The sequence below is a fragment of the Prinia subflava genome, chromosome 25, assembly GCF_021018805.1.
Source record: "Prinia subflava isolate CZ2003 ecotype Zambia chromosome 25, Cam_Psub_1.2, whole genome shotgun sequence".
NCBI lineage: Eukaryota > Metazoa > Chordata > Aves > Passeriformes > Cisticolidae > Prinia > Prinia subflava.
Window position 1 is genome coordinate 4,892,174 of NC_086271.1, and position 17,962 is coordinate 4,910,135.

Consider the following 17,962-nt stretch of genomic DNA (forward strand, 5'->3'; position numbering starts at 1 on the left):
GGGTGTCAGGGAGAATGAGGAGGGGGATCCCATCAGATCTCCATGGGGGCGGGTGGGTGTCAGAGCCGCTCCTGAGGATGTCGAGGAGGATGAGGAGGGGGTCCCTCGGTGCCCCCACGAGGGCGGGCGGGTGTCGGGGTGGTGGTCCCGGCCCGAGCCGGGCGGTGACTCACCGCTCTGCTCGCCCAGGAACACCAGCTTGAATTTCCGCAGCGGGTTCCCGAAGTCCCCGCCCGACGACATGATGGAGGAGCCGCCGCCGCCGCCCCGCGCTCGCTCCGCTCCCCGCGGCGGCACCCGCGACCGCGACCGCTTCTCTCCGCCTCCGCCTCCTCCTGCTTCTCCTGGTCCTCCTCCTCCTCCCCGGCGAAGGCTGCGAGCCCCGGTGAGGTGCCGGTGTCGGTGCCGGTGTCGGTGCCGCCGCTCGCCCCCCCGCGCTCCCGGAGCCGGCGCTGCGCCCGCCCCGCGCAGGCGCCGTGGGCGCTTCCCTGTGCTACGGGCCGGGAATGGTTCGGGTTGGGAGGGACGAGGAGAATCATCAGTTCCACCCCTGCCATCGGCAGGGACACCTTCCCCCGGGACGGGCCTCTCCAAGCCCCATCCGGCCCGGCCTTGGACACTGCCACAGAGCCAGGGGCAGCCAGAGCTTCTCTGGGCACCCTGTGCCAGGGCCTGCCCACCCTCACATCCTCAGCATCAGGGTAAGGGCTGCAAGATGTACCCAGCCCTCACGGGCGTGAGGGGACAACCAGCAAAGTCCTTAAAACCAAAGGCTTAATCCTCAACTGGTGCAGATACTCTTTCAGAGGATCATCTCTAGGGAGTAGATCCCTCACAGCAGGGTGATGTTTCCCAGGAAGGTCAGTGGTCCCCCGTCATCCTTTGACAGTGGCTGAGGGCCCTCCATCTTTTGCTGGAGGGGCCAGCTTTCCCTTACACTGCTTTTTGCCCATTTCCCCCCACTCTGCCCTCAAAGTTCAGCGGTTTAGGAGGTTCCCAGGTGTATCCTGGCCCCTCTTGTTTAAACCTGGACTGGGAGATTGTTCCAGAGCATCTATGCTCAGATAGTCAGGGAAATGGCATCTGCTGCATGTTTAGTATTGAAAGCCTTTCTATTTTTGATCGTTTCATTTATACTCCGTCAGTGTGATTAACTGCTTCACCAAGGGTTGGGTTTTTTTCACCAAGGCCTTGAAGTACCAGAGAACTAAAAGAGGAAAAAATGTCTTTAATCAGGTGATTAAATTTAAACAAGTTTTAATAGATATGAGCAGAATCTCCCATACATCTCCACACCTGGCATCTGGGAGTGCTTCCACACGGGTTGTGTGGCTGCTCTCCTTCCCCACAGAGAAGGGGGATACAGACTGGCAGAGAACTGGCCTGACATGATTTCAAATATTAAATACAGATATTGTCCTTGTTTTTGTGTTAGGGTGCATTCCAGAATCTTGCCCTCAAGTCCCAGGGAAAACAACAGCTGAGTAGGAGACACATGAAGTAGAGTTTTTCTTCTAAGGCCTATTTGAACACTTCTTGATTGTTTTCATCATTGGATGAGTCTGAAAAGAAGTTGAGGCAATTCATGGGAAAAGCTTTCTGGAGCTCTTTTAGTGTGGTACAGTAAAAGGAAGTCGTTGAGTCACCTCAGCTTCTCCACGTAAATGTCACAAAAAGTTTGGAAGTTGTGCTCCTACAACAGGGATTGAGCTCCCTGGCTGTGAAATGATGCAAAAGGCAAAGAAAGGCACATTCCAGTTGGAAATAAGGACAGTGTCCTAACAGAGAGGGTGCTCAGCCACCAGAACAAGCTGCCAAGAGCAGCACTATCTGTGTATCCAGGGAAAATCGAGAGGAGCCTTTGTGAGAAGGATGCTTTCACAGAGAGAGGAATGATCTGCTTCCATAAAGCCATAAGTCACAGGAAACCTATCGACTGCAACATGCAGGAGACTGAATTCTGTGATTTAGCAGTCCCTTTTGGCCTTGAAATGTATCCATCTATGATAGATGTCAGAGACATTCCTCAGTGGAGAGGTGGACTCCTTTCTCATGGAGACCCAAAGGACAAACAACTCATTGGGAGGGGGGATCCCTGCAATCTGTGACTGCCCCACCCCAAGCCAATGCTCCCTCCTCAGCCACCTTCTGTGGGAGGAAGAAAGGCAAGTCGCCAGGAGGGGCACAGGGAATTAAGGGGTGCAGTCCCACTCCATGGGCACACAGTGTTGGAGGACAGGGAATTAGGAGTCATCCTCGACCTGCTCTTAATCGTGGTGCTCATCCCAGCTTCCCCTGCAAATACAGGACCAGCCAGTCCCCTCCAGTCACAGCAGCCCCTCCTGAATTTCCTTGGGTTTCCAGGTTTCCTGGAGTGGGAGTGCTGGCCTTAACCCAGCTCAGACTCCCACAGTGCTCCTTAGTCAGGCGTCATTCCCAGGCTCGGGCTTGCCAGATGGGATCAAAGGGCAGGATAAACATCCACGTGGGCAGTTCTGGGAGCACCAGGAAAACCCAGCCTGGAGCTGGGAACACGTGTCCCTGCACTGTGGAGCAGAGAGCAAAGGTGCTGTGGATCCCCTCTGCTCTCTCCATGTGCTGGGCAGGTGGGGACACAAACCTTGTCCTTTCCCATTCCTTCTGTCCCCTCCGTGCACCAGCGCAGAGGGGATGGACACCAAGGGTGTCACACGTGTGTCCCGAGCTCCAGGCACTCAAAATGCAGGACAGGGCTGGATCACAGAGCAGGGAATGAACGTGCCACATGGACGAACGGGAGGGAGAAAGTCCATCAGGAGCTCTGACAGCTCCAGCAGTTGGAGCAGCCATCAGTCAGCAGGGTGGGAAATTGTGACCCAAAATCCAACTCCCAGGCAGGGAACAGCTCTGAGAAGGGGGCTCAGGGATGTGGGCTCCACAGTGAACATCTGCTATGGAAGAAGGGGGAAACTGGAGCCAGACTGGAGAGAGGGGAGCCAGAAGGAGGGAAACGAGCCTGTGGGAAATTAAGGTTTGTGTGGAAGAGGCAGTTGGGCACGGGATGGGTTTTCCTGGGCCAACCCCAGACTGTCAGGCCCGGCAGGCAGAGGACCACAGGCCCATCTCTTCCCAGGCAGATGCCCTGCCCACCTGCTGTCCCACCGGGAAATCAGACAGGAGGTCCCCGCCAGCGCAGCCTTCCTACGCTTAGGATTTCGTGATTGTAAATATTTTGGGTTTAATAGTGATACTAAAGGCCTAAGTAAATGGCCGCCACGACGCCACACTCAAGGTGGCCGCTGCACCAACCCGGGGCGGGACCGGGCACCGCCCGCAACGCTGCCACGTGGCCATGCCACACTCAACATGGCCGCCACGCGCTGATGGACGTGTCTGGAGACCAATCAGTGTGCGAGGACGGGCGGGGGGCGGGACGCGCTGTGATAGGCGCAGGGCAGGGTGCGCTGTGCAGCCGCAGCCGCGTGGCGGCGCTGCCCGCCGTGGGTGGGCAGGCGGAACGAACGAGGTGTCCGCCATTACCGCCCGCACCCCCGCTCCCTCCCCGCTGCCTCCTTCAGGATACCACGGCCCCGCAAGTACCGCGGGTTGTCCAGAAGTGGTTGTCTACGGGAGTTCTCGGTGGGCAGAGCGGGGAGCGGTCCGAAAATTAGAATTCCCGGGAGGCATCGGTGAGCGGAACGCGAGGAGAGAGCCGCGAGACGGCGGGAGCCGAGTGGGGGTGTACCGAGGCACGGAAGGGGAACGCTTTGAGCGTCGGACCGCAGCGCCGGATGATGGCGGCGGTGCCGAAGGTAGCGGGCATGGCCACCGGGAAGGGGAATGGGAACGGGGAAGGACGAGGGGACAGAGGGAAGGGGAGGAACGGGAACGGAGCCTTGGCCCTTGGGACAGCTGGGGCAGCCCTAGCCCTGCTGCTAGAGGCCTTGATCCGACCCTGCTTTGGTTTCGGAAGGAAGTGTGGAGGTGATCCTGAGGGGATCCAGACCTTGAGATCTGTCTTGATTCTCCTGGGCCAGGGGCTGAGACACCGCTGCTCCCCATCCTCACGCACCTAGGGGTCACCTCAACTGCATTACAACCCTCGTCTCCGTGGGGCCTGTCAGATCCCTGCCCCTCTACATTGGCACGTTTGGGACATCGGTGTTTAATCCCCCATCCTGGTTTGGCGACAGCAAAGCTCTCTGCCGGATGGATGAGCTGTTTCCCTCCATCCGTGTGGAGGTGGCACAAGCACGAGGGTTGTTCATGGACCATCCAATCACTGGGAGCGGTGTCCAAACTCTCCTGGAGTGTTGGTGAAAATTCCCTGCGGATCTGCCACCCCGTTGTGTTTTAACCTCTGCAGGTGCTGTGCTCGGAGAAGGGAGTGTTGCTCAGGCAGCTGTTTGCCCTCAGCAGGTGAGAAAACATAGATAGTGGGGGTAAGACTTTGAGTGGGAGCTGAAAGGGCTGTGGGGTGGGAAAACTGGGAGTCTTTGTGCTGATGGAATCAGGCTGTGCCTTTGCAAGAGAACGTGGATTTTTCCATAATTCTATAAGTGATGAAAATCAGAGTTGTTAATTATTGTCTTGTTTCCTACAGATTTTTTAAGTCATTATCTTTGTTTCCTGCAGGGCAGCAACAGCCAGAGAAAACCGTCTGTGTGCTGCAGGTAAGGTCTGTTGTCAATCTAGTTTTGAGGCAAAAATTCACTTCCCTCAAATAAATATGAAACATTTGAGCGTTTGTGTTTCGTTTTGGGGTTTTTTTTAGCCAATTTTGGACTGGGTAAATAAACAGAGCAGGTGCTTTGCCACTTCCCCATGGGTTTTTTTCACATTTTCCTCTTTTTTGCCCTGTTCTTGGCTAAGCAAGTGGCACCAGCCGTGGTGTTATGTGACCGTCATTTGGGGCTCTCAGAGCAGCTGCAGGTGTTTGTTTGCAGCTGGAAACATGTCTGCTCTGCTTTCATTTTCAGGTGATGCACTCCTGGGCTGCCACAGATCCTACAGGTCCCGACCTACGCATGGAATTGGGAAGTTCAAATACCTGCTCCCAAAGGAGGTAGGCAGAAGGACTTCCCTCTGTGCTTCCTTCCCAAGATTATCCTGATGCATATGGATGCCCCATCTCAGAAGGACAGGTTGGATGGGGTGTGGAGAAACCTGGAACAGTGGAAGGTGTGCCTGTCCATGGCAGGGGGTTAGAATGGGATGAGATTTAAGGTTCCTTCCAATCCAAACTCTTCCATGATTCCATGAAGTACCCACTCACCGCCCTGCAGAAATGCTTCCTTTTGTCCACTACATTCCTGTGGAAGTGAATGAGTAGCTTTGGAAGGGAGGAACCTCTTCCTGATGCTAAATTTAACACCTCAACTATTCCAGAATATTGTGAGCAGGTCTTACTTGCATGTAACCTTTTCACGCTCCCTGAGATTTGGAAAGACATTAATTCGTGTGGAAGGAGGAAACAACAAGAAGCCAGCTGCCTTTTAGGCAGGAACTGAAATAAACAGCAGGTTTATTTCTACTGGTTTCACTCCTTTCTTTCTTCCTGTGGAAGAAAGTAATCACAGCATGAGTGTGTTTTCTCTGTGACGCCATCCAAGAGCTGAACCTTTATTCCCAGCATTGTTCAAACCGGATTCCTTCTGTTTTGTTTCGTTGTGCTTTCTTTTGGAAAACAGGTTCCAAAGAAGAGGAAGGAGAAGGTGCAGATGAAAGAGATTGATGCTGGTACTGAGTACCAGTATGGAGATGTCAACATCCAGATGACTTCCCATGACCTGTGCCTGGTGGAGCAGTTTGCTCAGTATGTCCACAGACTCTGCAACCGTCTCTCCATCCGGGTCAATGAGAGGTAGGAGGAAACCTGTCCCTCTGGATTATGACCCCCTGCACATCAGGGCACACTCCAGTCTTCCAGAAAGATTCCCATTTGGATGTGAATCCAAACCTCTCACCTGCCCTGTGTTCTCCTTCTGTGTATCTGTACAATTTTGGATGCTTTTTTTACATCAGGAAGGCCAAAATTGAGTTTTTCAGGCACTGATTTGAGCAGATTCCAAGGAAAACAATAGCTTTGTCTGAGGAAAAGGCTTTAGGCCTGTGGGTGCAGAGCCTGGGAATTGCTGACATTTGCTGCTGCTTTTCCTTCATGGTCTGTGATCCAGGCTCTGCACGCCACCCTGGTTATCCAAACTGGAATGAGCTTGGGAAAGCCCTGAAGCTGCTAGGTGAGCTTCCAAGTTCTTCAAAACAACTCCACTGGTTTGAATGCTTGAGCAATGTCAGGCAGCACCTTGGTGCCTGAAGTGCTCCCAGGGAGCTGCAGGCCCTGGGAAGAGCACTGAGCTGCCACCTGGGAATAAAACCAGTGGCGACTCTCTAAAATGGGTGGTTTCCACTTGTACCCTCTGAGGCTGGATGTGGTTCAGTGTGTAGAGAAAGGAAGGATTTGCCCTTGAGACTGAAAATTGAGGAGGAAAGGGATGGAGCTGGGATGGAGCTGTGGGAATGGGGATGAGGAGGCTGTGGTCTCTGGGTATTGAGCAGAGTCTGATCCACTCCCAGTCACATTCCCATTAAATCTGAGGTGTCCACAATGTATTTTGAGTGGTGCATTGCAGCAGCAGCTTTTAGCTCTGACCTAAAAGACAAAATAAGGCAAAACTGTTGCTTTTCTTGAACTATGAAGAAGGTAAAAGTTCTTAGGCTGGTGTTTGGAGCTAGTCCAGGTTTTTGCTGGCAACAGTGCTGCAGAGCTTTCTCCTTATCTCTTTCCAGCAAAACACCCGGCCTCTGCCAGCGCCTGATTTGCAGGATACATCCTTTGCATAATTTATTTCCCATGAAAAGTTAATCTCCTTGCCCATTCTCTGCTGTGGAGGTTGATTCATCCCTGTAAAGTAGTGCCTGTCCTAAGCTCTGCCCTCTGGCCCCTGCAGCTACGCCATGCCCACCAAAACCAATGAGGTGCTGTTCATGGAAGAGAGGGGAACCAAAATGCAGCTGGATGCAGTCCTCAGCACCCACCAGAGGGTTGTCCAGGTAGGAGCTGGGATGTGCTGACAGTGCTGCAGCACTTCCCTTCACAGGCTCCCCAAACCCCCAAACATCTGACAGATGAAAGACATCCTTTGGGCACAAGTGGAAGCAAAAAGGCTGATTATGTTTTCTGCTCAGCGTTGCTCCTAAACTAGAGGCCCAGGAGGATCTCCTGGCTCTGTGTTTCAGGCAGAAGACTTATTATCTGTCTTCTGCAGAATAATTGATAGGAGGGGTAGAAAAGTCACGTTTGGGGATGGGTGATTAGTGAAACTCACAGGGATGGATGGGATATTGGGAAGGAATTGTTCCCTGTGAAGGAGGAGAGGCCCTGGCACAGGATGCCTTGGGAAGCTGTGGCTGCCCCTGGATCCCTGGGGGTATTCATGGCCAGGATCGAGGGCTTGGAGCAGCCTGGGACAGTGGGAGGTGTCCCTGCCATGGCAGGGGTGGCACTGGATGGGCTTTGAGGTCCCTCCCAACCCAGAGTACCCTGGGATTGTTCTCCTGCAGCGCTGCCATTTGTGCTTTCAGATCCGCGGTCTGAGTTCGACGTTCGCTCCCATACTGCTGGAAGTCATTCAGAGTAACCAGCCTGAGGGGGTCCATCTGCTGATGAAACAGGTATGGTGACATTTCCCAGTGCTTCCCCTTTGGGAAGCAGGGAAGGAGTTCACCTCATCCTGATTTGTGGTGGTTCTCCCTCCCTCCACAGCACACAGAGGCCGATTTCAAGAGCCGGCTGAAGTCTCGACCGGAGCTGGAAGAGCTGCTGGCAGAGATGTCCTGAGGTGAGGAACAAGGTGCCATCCATGGGCTGTTCCAGCCTCCAGAGGGTCCTTGCATGAGCTCTGTACTGCTAACTGGGTGAATTGGAAGGAATTCCCACTGATGGCAGCCAGCTTGTCTCAATGAAAATAAAGAACGTGTCTGTATCTGACTGGTTTGTACTGGGAGTAAAGGGGCCACAATGGAACGTGGGTTTGCTTTCCTTCAGTTTTGTTTTTATTGGTTTTTTTTTAATTTCTGCCTATTTTGCTTTTGACAGGTGGGAATTTCGGCAGAAGTGTCTGTGTGTGAATAATGCTGTGCTGCAACAATCCCAGGAATTGTTATAACCAAATTTGATGGATGCCAAGAGAAACTGTTCCACAAACTGGTTTGTTTGGAGGCTTTTTCTCCCCCTTTCTAAGAACCAGCTTGTGGAAAAAAAGGGGGGAAAGCTCATTGATTTACACTCTCCCCCAAACTGGGGCTGTCCAGGTGTTGCTTGTGCTTCCATGCCCAGCCCCTCAGAATTCCCAGCACTCACATCCCTTGGAAATAGCCTGGAGCCTTCCTTCTGGCAAAAGCCATGCAAAAAGCAATTTTATTTTCTTTCTCATGGCTTACTTGCCAGCAAGTGGTAGTCAGATGAGAATCCCTTTTTCCCCCACTCCCATTTTTTCTGTGGCTTCCCAGGGGATAAATTCCCTCCCTAGAAATCCCATCCTGAGGGACATGAGGTTCTCACTGCTGGGACAAGCCTTAAGATAGCACAGAGAACACAGAGTAAAAATCCATAGCTGGGCTGTTCTGGAGCCCAGACCTAGCCTGAATGCTGTGAGAGTTCCTGCACTGGGACATTTGGGGTTGGAAATCCACAGCCACAGATTCATTTTAGTTGGGAAAGACCTCTGGAATCACGGAGTCCAAGCTGTGCCCAATGCCCACCTTGTCCCCAGCCTCAAGCACTGAGCGCCATGTCCCGTCGTTCTTGGACACCTGCAGGGTTAGGGAGTCCGGGCCTCCCTGAGCAGTCCCTCCCAATGTTTGAAACCCCTTGCCATGAAGGAATTCCTCCTGATGTGCACCCTGCAACCCCCCGGCACAGCTTGCTGCTGTACACTCCAAACCAGCCACCCCTTCCAGCCCGCAGTCATCCCACCGGCACAGATGGAACCGAGGCATGACAAGTTCCAGATTTAATTTCCCAACAGTTCCACGTGGGTTCCCAAGCGGTTGGATAAAAATCAAACCAAAAAGGCTTTGTCAGTGTCAGTGTCAGTGTCGGGCGGTGTCAGTCCGTGGGCCGGGCCGGGCCGGGCCCGCGCTCCCGCTGCTGCCGCCGGGCCATGCAGGCGCCGAAGGCGCGGAGCTGCTCCTGGCAGTGCCGCCAGTCCTGCCGCTCCGCCATGCACTCCTGCAGCTGCCGGTGCTGCTCCAGGCAGCCGGTCCGCGCGATCCTGGCATCCAGGGGATCCTCCTCCTCCTCGGCCTCGCCCTGCGCCGCCGCCGCGCGGCTCCAGGCGTGCCCGGCCTTCGCCATGGAGACCTGGGGACGAGCGAGGTGGCGGCGGCCTCGGGGACACCGGAGCCGTCTTCTCCCGCCCCGGGCACCTCACCCCCGCCGTGGGTGCCCAGCACCCTCCTCAGCTCCCACCCTTCACCTCCCAAGGGTCCCCATGGCCCCCGGCATGTCCAGCACCCTCCAAGACCCCCTCCCCACCCATGGGTGCCCCCTCCCCACCCATGGGTGCCCCCTCCCCAGCAGGCAGCCCCCGTACCAGCGCAGCACGGCCCCTTTAAGGCGGCAGCTTGGCACGGCACTTCCGGGACGGGGCACGGCCGCGGCGGCGCTCGTTGATTCGCGGGTTCCTCCACTTCCGCTCGCGCGGAGGCCGACGGGAAGTAAGGAGGCGGAAGTGGGTGCAGTTACCGCGGTAACGATGGCGGCGACGCTGCGGATCCAGAGCGACTGGAGCCGGGCGTTGAGGTGGGAGCTCTCTCTTTCTTTGTCTCTGTCCTTGTCCCGGTCCCTGCCCCGCTCACGGCCGCTTCTTCTCTCTGCAGCAAGGACGAGGGCGAGGCCTGGCTGAGCTGCCGCAGCCCCGGTGAGTGGCCTGAGAAGGCCTCGAGGGAGCCGTGGGGAAGAGAAGGGATCGGGGAGGATCGAGAGGGTTCTGGGGGTGGAGGGTGTGTAAGGAGCCTGTGGAACAGAAACGGGTGGCTGGGGGACCTAGTGGGACAGGGGCTGGCGGGGAGGATGTCCCGTGTGTTTGCAGGGAACGGGGCCGCTGGGGTGCCCTGTGGTTCAAACAGGGGTGCGGGCGGTTGGGAGTCCATTGGTTTAAAAGGGATTGGCGTGGCTTGGGGATCCCTCTGGTGTTCAAGGGGATGGGCTCATCTGGGGGCCCTGTGGGGGTCAGGAGGGCATGGGGCTGTTTGAGTTCCTTGTGGGTGAGGAGGCGGTGAGGGTGGCTGGGGTCCCTCTGAGTTGGGGAGGGTGGGGACCTTTGGGGTCCCGGTGGGTGTTGGGGCTCTGGGCTGTGAGGGTGCTGGAGCTGACGGCTGCTGTCCCCCAGGAAAGCCCACCCTGTATGGCAGCGTCACCCGGCGCGGGCTCAGCTCCAACGGTGTCCCAGACATCGCGGCCTCCGAGGGATTCGTGGTCGGGGAAGTCACCAAGGTGCCAGGGCTGGCAGGGAGGGGTTGGTGACCTTCCCCCGTGCACAAAGGGGCTGCTCTGGCAGCCTAAGCTGTCCCCCGGTCCCTGCAGCCCTGTCCCACTGTGCAGAGCCCTGCAGCTGGTCCCTGCCATCCCACAGGGCCGTGGCTGGCCAGGCTGGAGCAGCCGTCTCTTCCCACCTGCATCCTGAGGACATGAGCCCCACACTGACCCTCCCATCAATTTTCAGGCTCTGGGATCCCACAGCTGGGTCCAGGCCACAGTTCTACCTCTGTTTCAGAACTAACAGCACTTGTAATTCTTTTTTTCCTTGTTTCTTCCCCTAGAAAAGCATCCTCATTTCTTGTCCTCATGAAAATGTCTCCACAAAGTTCCTGGCTCCATACACAAGTTTTTGTAGGATTCATCAGCAAAGTGTGAGTAGCCTTGTGAGGTGGGAAGCTCTGGGTGTGATTGGCAACCCTCACAGCCCTGTCTGTGCTGCCCTGGCAGTGAGGATTTGTGTGTGAGGGGCTGCAGTGGAGATGGAACTGTGATCTTGTGGTTTAGGAATGGTGTTCCCACTGGAATACCCTAGACCAGGGACTCACTCCATCCCCACTCCCCCTGCAGTGGGATGCAAGGGGGGATTGGAGGCACAAAAGACAAAGATCAGGGTTGAGATGAGAACAATTTACTGAGAACAGCAGTGGAATAAGAAAAGAAACAGTAACAATATTAATTAACAAAATGTATAGGACAGGGAAAACATCTGCTCACCACAAGGAACCCAAATGTCCCTGCCCCTATAAAAGTTAACCCTGTCCTGGCCAGAACCAGGACATTCCCCACCCATCATTCTATTCCTTCCACTCATGCCCAGATCCCACACCACCCAACTATGTCTATACATGCAAAAGCACAGGAATCATTCCCTTAATCAAAGGCTGTCCCTCTTATATGTCTCGAGATATGTATTTATTTCCATTATACTGCTTTTCATTGCCATCAGAGGACTTCCAGTCCCTCTCATTGGTATCCAGGGGCTTTTAGCTGTGTTCTTTTGGACTCCTAAATTCTTCTGATTTTTTTTTCTCCTGCTGCCATTTTTTCACTTGTACTTCTGAGCATTATGAAATCAATCCAGTCGTTTCTTTAAGACCTTGGTCTCTTCAACACTTTTCTCTTTAAAACACAGATCTTTTCCAACGCTTGGCTCTGTAGAGTTTTGAGTTGTTCCACGCAGGACGCGCAGGGACATCTGCAGGTAGCACGGCGTGGTCACGGCAGATGGGGCAGGTGCTCCTGCAGCCACGTCCTGTGCACTCTCTGTGGAACTCATGCCCACACTCCAGCTCACACGAGCTGCTGCCAAGCTCCTCGTGGCAGATTTCCCCATCCCAGCCTGAAAATTGAATTTAAAAAATGCAATGCAAATGCAGCTCACAGAATCACAGAATTCCTAATGTCGGAAAAGACCTCTCAGACCATCAAGTCCACACCTTGTGCCTGATCCCCACCTTGTCAGCAGCCCAGAGTGCTGAGTGTCACCTTCCTCGGACACCTCCAGGGATGGGGAATCCAAACCTCCCTGGGCAGCCCCTTCCACTGTTTAAAACCCCTTTCCAAGGGGAAATTCCTCCTGATGTCCAGTCTGGCTCAGCCTGAGGCCGTTCCCTCTCCTGTCCCTGTTCCCTGGGAGCAGAGCCCGACCCCCCCGGCTGTCCCCTCCTGTCAGGAGCTGTGCAGAGCCACAAGGTTCCCCCTGAGCCTCCTTTTCTCCAGGCTGAGCCCCCTGCCCAGCTCCTCAGTCTCTCCTGGGGCTCCAGACCCTTCCCCAGCTCCATTCCCTTTCCTGGACACGCTTCAGCCCCTCCGTGTCCTTCTTGCAGTGAGGTGCCCCAAGTTAATATAAATAACTAGTTTAGATTCAGTGTTCCAGCAAATTTAGGCTGTGAATTTGGCTTCATAAATATCTCAAACTGTGTCTTGTGGGCTTGTGAGTCAGGCCAGTTACTGTGAGTTGTTTTCTTATTTCTCATCTGTTTACAGGACCTAATGGAAAAATCCAGATTTCTCTTCCACCTGGGATAAACCTGGAATACAACTGCTGCTTGTGCAGGCTTCTGTCTCAGCATTCCTTTTTCTCCGTGCCTTGCAGAGTCACAGGCAGAGAATGTATTTAGCAGATCTCCCCCTGTACAGAATTGGGCTCTTGAGCAGAAATATTTATATGCAGAATTATATAAAGCTAATTCTTGGTGCTTTTGCCTTCCTGCAGATTACCTGCCTTGATATTTCCAGTGGTGGAGGACTTGGTGTGTCTACGAGCACAGATAGGACCATGAAAATATGGCAGGCTGCAAATGGAGAAATAAGAGTAAGAGCATCTGGCTTGGATGTTTTGTGTTGTCTGTGACATTCCTGAAGGGTGTGACTTTGGTCAGGCTCTCCACACTCTGTGAACAATCTGGCTTTTTAATGAAAAGCTAATTGAAATGGGCATCTTGGAGGCTTTAAGTCAAATCTGTTGGAAAAGATGGTTTCTCCCACGGGGGATGTTGCTCAGAGAGGTACCCAGGAATAACAGGTCACTGACAGCCCCTATCCTGCATGGTAAAAAGCACTGAGTTTCTTCTGAAAGAGAGAAGAGGAGGAGAAAAAAGATTTTGGTGCTGGATTAGCCAGATTAGATCCTGGCTTGTGGCCTACCCAGTAAAGGGGGAAAGCTCCTTCTTGTGGAGCTTGACCTGTCCTTGTTTGGCAGAGGATAAAGACTTTTAACCTGTAATTAGAAGCAAATGTAGTATCTTTTGCTGTGTAATTAGCTGCTCAGATGGTAGAGGAAGGCCCAAAGTCACCTCTTTGCCCACCCCAAATTCAGACCAGTCCATTCCAGCAGTGCAGACCCAGAGGATTTAAGTTTAATCCTTTGCCCATGGGAGAATGCCAAGTTTTCCAGTGTCATAACTCAACAACTGCTCGGCACGAGGATGATGACAATGGAACTAGCACGTAGTTCTTTGTTTTTCCAGAGACTTCTGGAAGGCCATGTGTATGATGTGAATTGTTGCAGGTTTTTCCCATCGGGCCTCGTGGTTCTGAGTGGGGGAATGGATGCCCAGCTAAAGATCTGGTCAGCAGAAGATGCCAGCTGTGTAGTAACATTTAAAGGTCACAAAGGAGGTACAGAGCCCTTAAAATGCTTCATTTGTTGTGTGTGTACTTGCCTTGCACTCCAGGGCTGATGTCCAGTCGCCAGCCTGCTGCACTCTGTGTTTGATGTCTGGAATGTGGCATCGGAAGCCCCAAATGCTACCCCAAATTATCTCTTCCCTGAGCTACCAATTGCTGTGTCCAGGCTCTGGTTTTCCCTGTGCCATGAGGTGCTGGGCTTGACTGAGAGGTCAGTAAACCCCATGGCTGCCTGCCCTAAACTTGATTGACTAAAAACCCACCTGGTGCTGAACCTGCCATTGTTCTTACACGATTTGGGGGTTGTAACTTGATCTTCCTTCCCACCCAAGCCATTCTATCATCTATTTGTGTGCATTGAAAATGCTTTTGCAGCAATGTCCCCTAAGCAAACCAGGTGGTGTGGCAGAACCTTGGTCAGAGTGATGCTGCCAGTCACTCTGGAGGTCACTTCAGTCACTGCTTATTGCTCCAGCCCAAAGTGCTGCAGTCTGTTTGCTTGGCTTATCCTGTCCTTTGAGCTTTGTAGGGAAAGTGCCAATTAAATCTTCTGACCACCTGACTGTTCCCTGCTCAGGAAACCACTGTCATTTTTCAGATCCAAATTTGACAGCCCACAGTAAAATAAAGTAGCTGAGGGATCTTGGTGCCAGCAGACACTGCTCTGTGGATGTTGCTGTAGCTGGATAACAGGGATGCTGCTTTGGGGATTATCCAGGGGTGGACATGGGAATGTTTAAAAGTGCCAGGCTCTTTTCTGCCCAAATTAGAGGCTAATTTTGTGCAGCAGCAGCTCAGGCTGAGGTGAGGTGTTGCTGACCGTTTGATAATATCTTCCTTTTGTGCCAGATGTGATTCCACTCTGTGAGGTTTTCTGGGAGCTGCTGCCTTCCCCAGGCACCTTTTTCTGGAAGCACAGCTGGTCTGTGTGTGACTGCTGTCACTGGGGACAGTGGCCTGGAGCCAGTATGGAGTTCAGCTTGGGAGATGAGGTGCTTTTTGTGTCTGTACGAACACAGTCTTTGGTTCCATGCAGGTATTTTGGACACTGCCATTGTGGACCGGGGCAGAAACGTCCTGTCCTGCTCCAGGGACGGCACTGCCCGTCTCTGGGACTGCGGGAAGTCTGCGTGCCTGGGCGTCATCGCTGACTGCGGCTCTCCCGTCAACGGCATCGCCGCGGCCGCTGCCGACAGCTCCCTGAACCTGGGCACGCCCGAGGAGCCTCCCAGTAAGGGGCTTGCCCTTGATCCCCCTTCACCTCCCCGGCCCAAGCTGCTCGGGTTTGTCACCAGTAACCCCGAGTGTCTGGAATGCTGCCCCGTGCCCTTGCGCCACCTTGGGAAGGGAACAGAGCGTGCGGGTCCCGGGTGGAATCCAGCCCTGTCAGGCAGTCTGAGTGATGAAGGCTGAGCTCTGCCCTCCTGGTGTCTTGGGATTTGTAGCAACCTTGCCACAATTCAGCTGGGATGATCCTGTGGGGTTCTGTTCCCACCAAGATTGGTTGTGTAGCTGCTGCTGGAATTACCTGTTGTCCTTTTGCCAGGTGAACGTGAGGTCGGGACAGAAGGGAAAATCCTGCTGCTGGCTCGAGAGGACAAGAAGCTTCAAGGAGTGGGACTGCAGAGCAGGCAGCCAGTAAGGATCTGAGACTGTCAGGGCACTGGGATGGGCAATTGAGGCAGGTGAAGCCTAAACTGGAGCAGAGGCCAAAGCCTGGTGCAGTAAAGGGATGCTCTCTCTCCTTCCTCTTGGACAGATTTTTATGTGAGGAGTAAGAATTGCTCATGATTTAACTTGGGAATGGAGAAGACAGTATTTAAAATTAAACAGTGGCAGCTGTACTGTCTTCTAGATAAATTACTGCTTCACTCTCGTGGGTGTCCCACGTGTCTGACACTTGGTTTGTTCCCAAATCCTCAGGTGTTCCTCTTTGTCGGATCTGATGCCTTCAACTGCTGCACATTCCTGTCAAGCACCTACATTCTGGCAGGGACCCAGGATGGGAACATCTACCAGCTGGATGTGAGAAACACAAAGTGAGTGAGTGCCTGGGGCAAACAACCAGTGTTTTGGTTGGAAAAGAGAGTCAGGCAGAGGGTGCTGCCAGGCACTCCCACTTCCAAAGGGTGCATCCCATGCACCAGGAGCTCCTGAGCCTCTTGCCTCTTATGTTGATGTGCTGTGTGTATTGTTATACAAACATTTGTATAATTTTATGTCTATAATCTGTGTGCACATTCGTGTAGATAAACTCGGCAGAAAATTTCTTGACATCGATACCCCCCCTCCCACAGAGCCCATTTCTTTCCTTCCCCTGAGTGTCTTTGTAGGATCCTGACATTTACCCTGATCCTCATTCCAGCATGGGACTGGGACTGAGCTGGAAAGAATCTTGGAATGCTTTGGGTTGGAAGGGGCCTTACAGCTCATCCAGTTCCACCCCTTCCCACAGGCAGGGACACCTTCCACTATCCCAGGTTGCTCCAAGCCTGGCCTTGGACACTCCCAGGGGTCATGGGGCAGCCACAGGTTCTCTGAAAAACAATCCTCATCCCTTGTTTCTGCTCCTTTTCCTAGTGCTCCAATCCAGGTGATCCATAGATCAGGAGCACCAGTGCTTTCCCTGCACCCGTACCGAGATGGATTTATTGCCAGCCAAGGTAATTCCAGGGTTGTTTTGTGCCCACAGAAATCCTGTAATCAAGTCAAGGAGCCTTGTGCTCTTTGGGCATTGCCCTCTTGCCCCTTTGCTTTGGGATTCCCACCCTCCACATCCCTCATATCCCTCCAAAACGGGCTCTCCAAGGCACGTCTCACCCACTGGGGCCTTTTCCCCCCGGAATTTCTGTTTGTAGTTAAGAGCATGGCTTGTGTCAGTGACTGGCTGCTGTGCCTTCCTTGCAGGGGATGGCACCTGCTTCATTGTTCAGCAGGACCTGGATTATGTCCTGGATCTCACCGGGGCCGACTGCGACCCAGTGTACAAGGTGAGGAACGTGGGGTATCCTGAGGAGAAGGTGCCAGGGAAAGCTGGTGCCAGGCAGGAGGCAGCTGCCTTTACCTCAGGTTTTCCACCTCAGCAGGTTCCTTCACACAGTTGACTTTTGAGCTTATCTTTGTTTTTTCTACCTGAATAATCCTGCTGTTTTGCATAAACCAATCCTCTGCGGAATTCGCTGGCTTTATCTCGGTTGTGCAGGAGCTGAGTGGAATGGTGGAGCTGGAGCAGCTCTGGCAGAGCTGTGTTCTTGTGAAAAGTGTGGATAAAGGGTGCTGGGAGAATCCTGGGAGTAAAGCAGTGGTGCTGCCTGACCTGTCTCGTTCCCTGGGGCTTTGGGGCCAGGAGTGGGGTCCTGCTGTGTGTTCCAGACATCCCACTGTGCTTGCCCAGATCAGGGAGTGCAGCCTGGAAATGGGCCCTTGTTTTTAACCTGTCCTAGCTCCACCGTGCACTTCTCCCCTTCCCACCCAACACAGCCCCCCAGATAAACAGGGGCATTGAGATTTAACCTGTACTAAAAGCAGGAAAAACACTTTTCCACACCTAATTTTCCCTTTGGATCAGATAGAAGAACCCTTGTGTGAGGACACATCTGCTCCCTAAACTCTGGTGAAACCTGGAACTGCCTTTTAAAACCTGCTAGTGCTGTTCCAGGAGGGATTCCTCTACTTTTCCCTTTCCCAGAAGGAGAGCTCATCTCTGAGGATTTCACTGGGAACCATCACTTGGAAAACACTTTGTATAAATACTGCTTTTTTTTCCTTCTTCAGGTGGCTTCTTGGGAGAAGGAAATCTACACGTGCTGCAGGGATGGGACAGTGAGGAGATATCAGCTTTCTGACCTTTAGTGTTTGAAGGGGCCAAATGAAGGGTTGGAAAGGCTCGTCCAAGCTGATTTTCCTGGGATGTGTGTGTAAAAGTTTGAGGCTGTTGTGATAACCAGGTTCCATACACAGTGTTTTTGTAACAGGTTGTATTTTTTTCCTACTACACAACTGGGATCAATTTTTAATTTAGGGAGGATCTTGTGTTGCAATGATGTTGTGGTTGTATTTCCAGTGCTGAAAAAAACCCGTTGTTTGTAGTGGGGGCAAATAAATAAAGGGGGAGAGGGGGTGCAGTGAAAGTGACTGTCACAGGATGGAGTGAAATAAACCGCTTCTTTGATAACACCCGTTTTCGTCCATGTGTTTCCATGAAAACCTGGGGATTTTTAAGAGAAAAGAGATGGGGGTGAGGGTTGAGCGGTCCCGGCAGAGTGCGGAAGGGAGCGGGAGAACTACGTTTCCCGTGGTGCCCCGCGCGGC

The 17,962-nt window shown here is 53.3% G+C and overlaps 4 protein-coding genes across 6 annotated transcripts in view; 2 read left to right on the forward strand and 2 right to left on the reverse strand.

Annotated features, from left to right (window-relative positions):
- RAB6A (RAB6A, member RAS oncogene family) overlaps positions 1-458 on the reverse strand; it is a 40,560-nt gene extending 40,102 nt beyond the window's left edge. The window contains exon 1 of one of the 3 annotated variants that reach the window (XM_063419431.1): positions 174-458. In XM_063419431.1, coding sequence (XP_063275501.1) covers positions 174-243 — 70 coding nt within the window. In that variant the 5' untranslated portion in view covers positions 244-458. The remainder of the gene's footprint in view (positions 1-173) is intronic. The other 2 variants (XM_063419430.1, XM_063419429.1) reach the window with 2 other exon arrangements.
- Positions 459-3,436: 2,978 nt separating this feature from the next.
- Positions 3,437-8,181, forward strand: MRPL48 (mitochondrial ribosomal protein L48). Its single transcript, XM_063419428.1, has 9 exons — positions 3,437-3,791; positions 4,346-4,398; positions 4,615-4,652; positions 4,959-5,044; positions 5,670-5,842; positions 6,930-7,032; positions 7,564-7,653; positions 7,745-7,820; positions 8,078-8,181. Exons 1-8 carry the CDS (start codon positions 3,771-3,773, stop codon positions 7,817-7,819), a joined length of 639 nt encoding a protein of 212 aa, XP_063275498.1. The 5' UTR covers positions 3,437-3,770; the 3' UTR covers position 7,820; positions 8,078-8,181.
- A 797-nt stretch (positions 8,182-8,978) lies between these two features.
- LOC134562010 (cytochrome c oxidase assembly factor 4 homolog, mitochondrial) lies at positions 8,979-9,676 on the reverse strand. Its single transcript, XM_063419432.1, has 2 exons — positions 9,576-9,676; positions 8,979-9,343 (listed from the first exon to the last, which is right to left on the reverse strand). The coding sequence occupies exon 2, from the start codon at positions 9,335-9,337 to the stop codon at positions 9,089-9,091; it is 249 nt and encodes an 82-aa protein (XP_063275502.1). The 5' UTR covers positions 9,338-9,343; positions 9,576-9,676; the 3' UTR covers positions 8,979-9,088.
- PAAF1 (proteasomal ATPase associated factor 1) lies at positions 9,640-17,808 on the forward strand. Its single transcript, XM_063419427.1, has 12 exons — positions 9,640-9,784; positions 9,862-9,902; positions 10,374-10,477; positions 10,804-10,893; positions 12,738-12,836; positions 13,492-13,642; positions 14,688-14,882; positions 15,198-15,289; positions 15,575-15,690; positions 16,232-16,314; positions 16,559-16,641; positions 17,426-17,808. The coding sequence occupies exons 1-12, from the start codon at positions 9,738-9,740 to the stop codon at positions 17,501-17,503; spliced, it is 1,179 nt and encodes a 392-aa protein (XP_063275497.1). The 5' UTR covers positions 9,640-9,737; the 3' UTR covers positions 17,504-17,808.
- The last annotated feature ends 154 nt before the right edge of the window (positions 17,809-17,962 follow it).

Coding starts and splice junctions, on each gene's coding strand:
- LOC134562010 (XM_063419432.1), bottom strand. CDS start 9,337: ATGGCGAAGGCCGGGCACGCCTGGAGCCGCGCGGCGGCGGCGCAGGGC.
- PAAF1 (XM_063419427.1), top strand. CDS start 9,738: ATGGCGGCGACGCTGCGGATCCAGAGCGACTGGAGCCGGGCGTTGAG. Junction 9,903..10,373: donor GCTGAGCTGCCGCAGCCCCG/GTGAGTGGCCTG, acceptor GCTGTCCCCCAG/GAAAGCCCACCCTGTATGGC. Junction 14,883..15,197: donor CACGCCCGAGGAGCCTCCCA/GTAAGGGGCTTG, acceptor TCCTTTTGCCAG/GTGAACGTGAGGTCGGGACA.
- MRPL48 (XM_063419428.1), top strand. CDS start 3,771: ATGATGGCGGCGGTGCCGAAG. Junction 4,653..4,958: donor AAACCGTCTGTGTGCTGCAG/GTAAGGTCTGTT, acceptor TTTCATTTTCAG/GTGATGCACTCCTGGGCTGC. Junction 5,045..5,669: donor AATACCTGCTCCCAAAGGAG/GTAGGCAGAAGG, acceptor TTTGGAAAACAG/GTTCCAAAGAAGAGGAAGGA.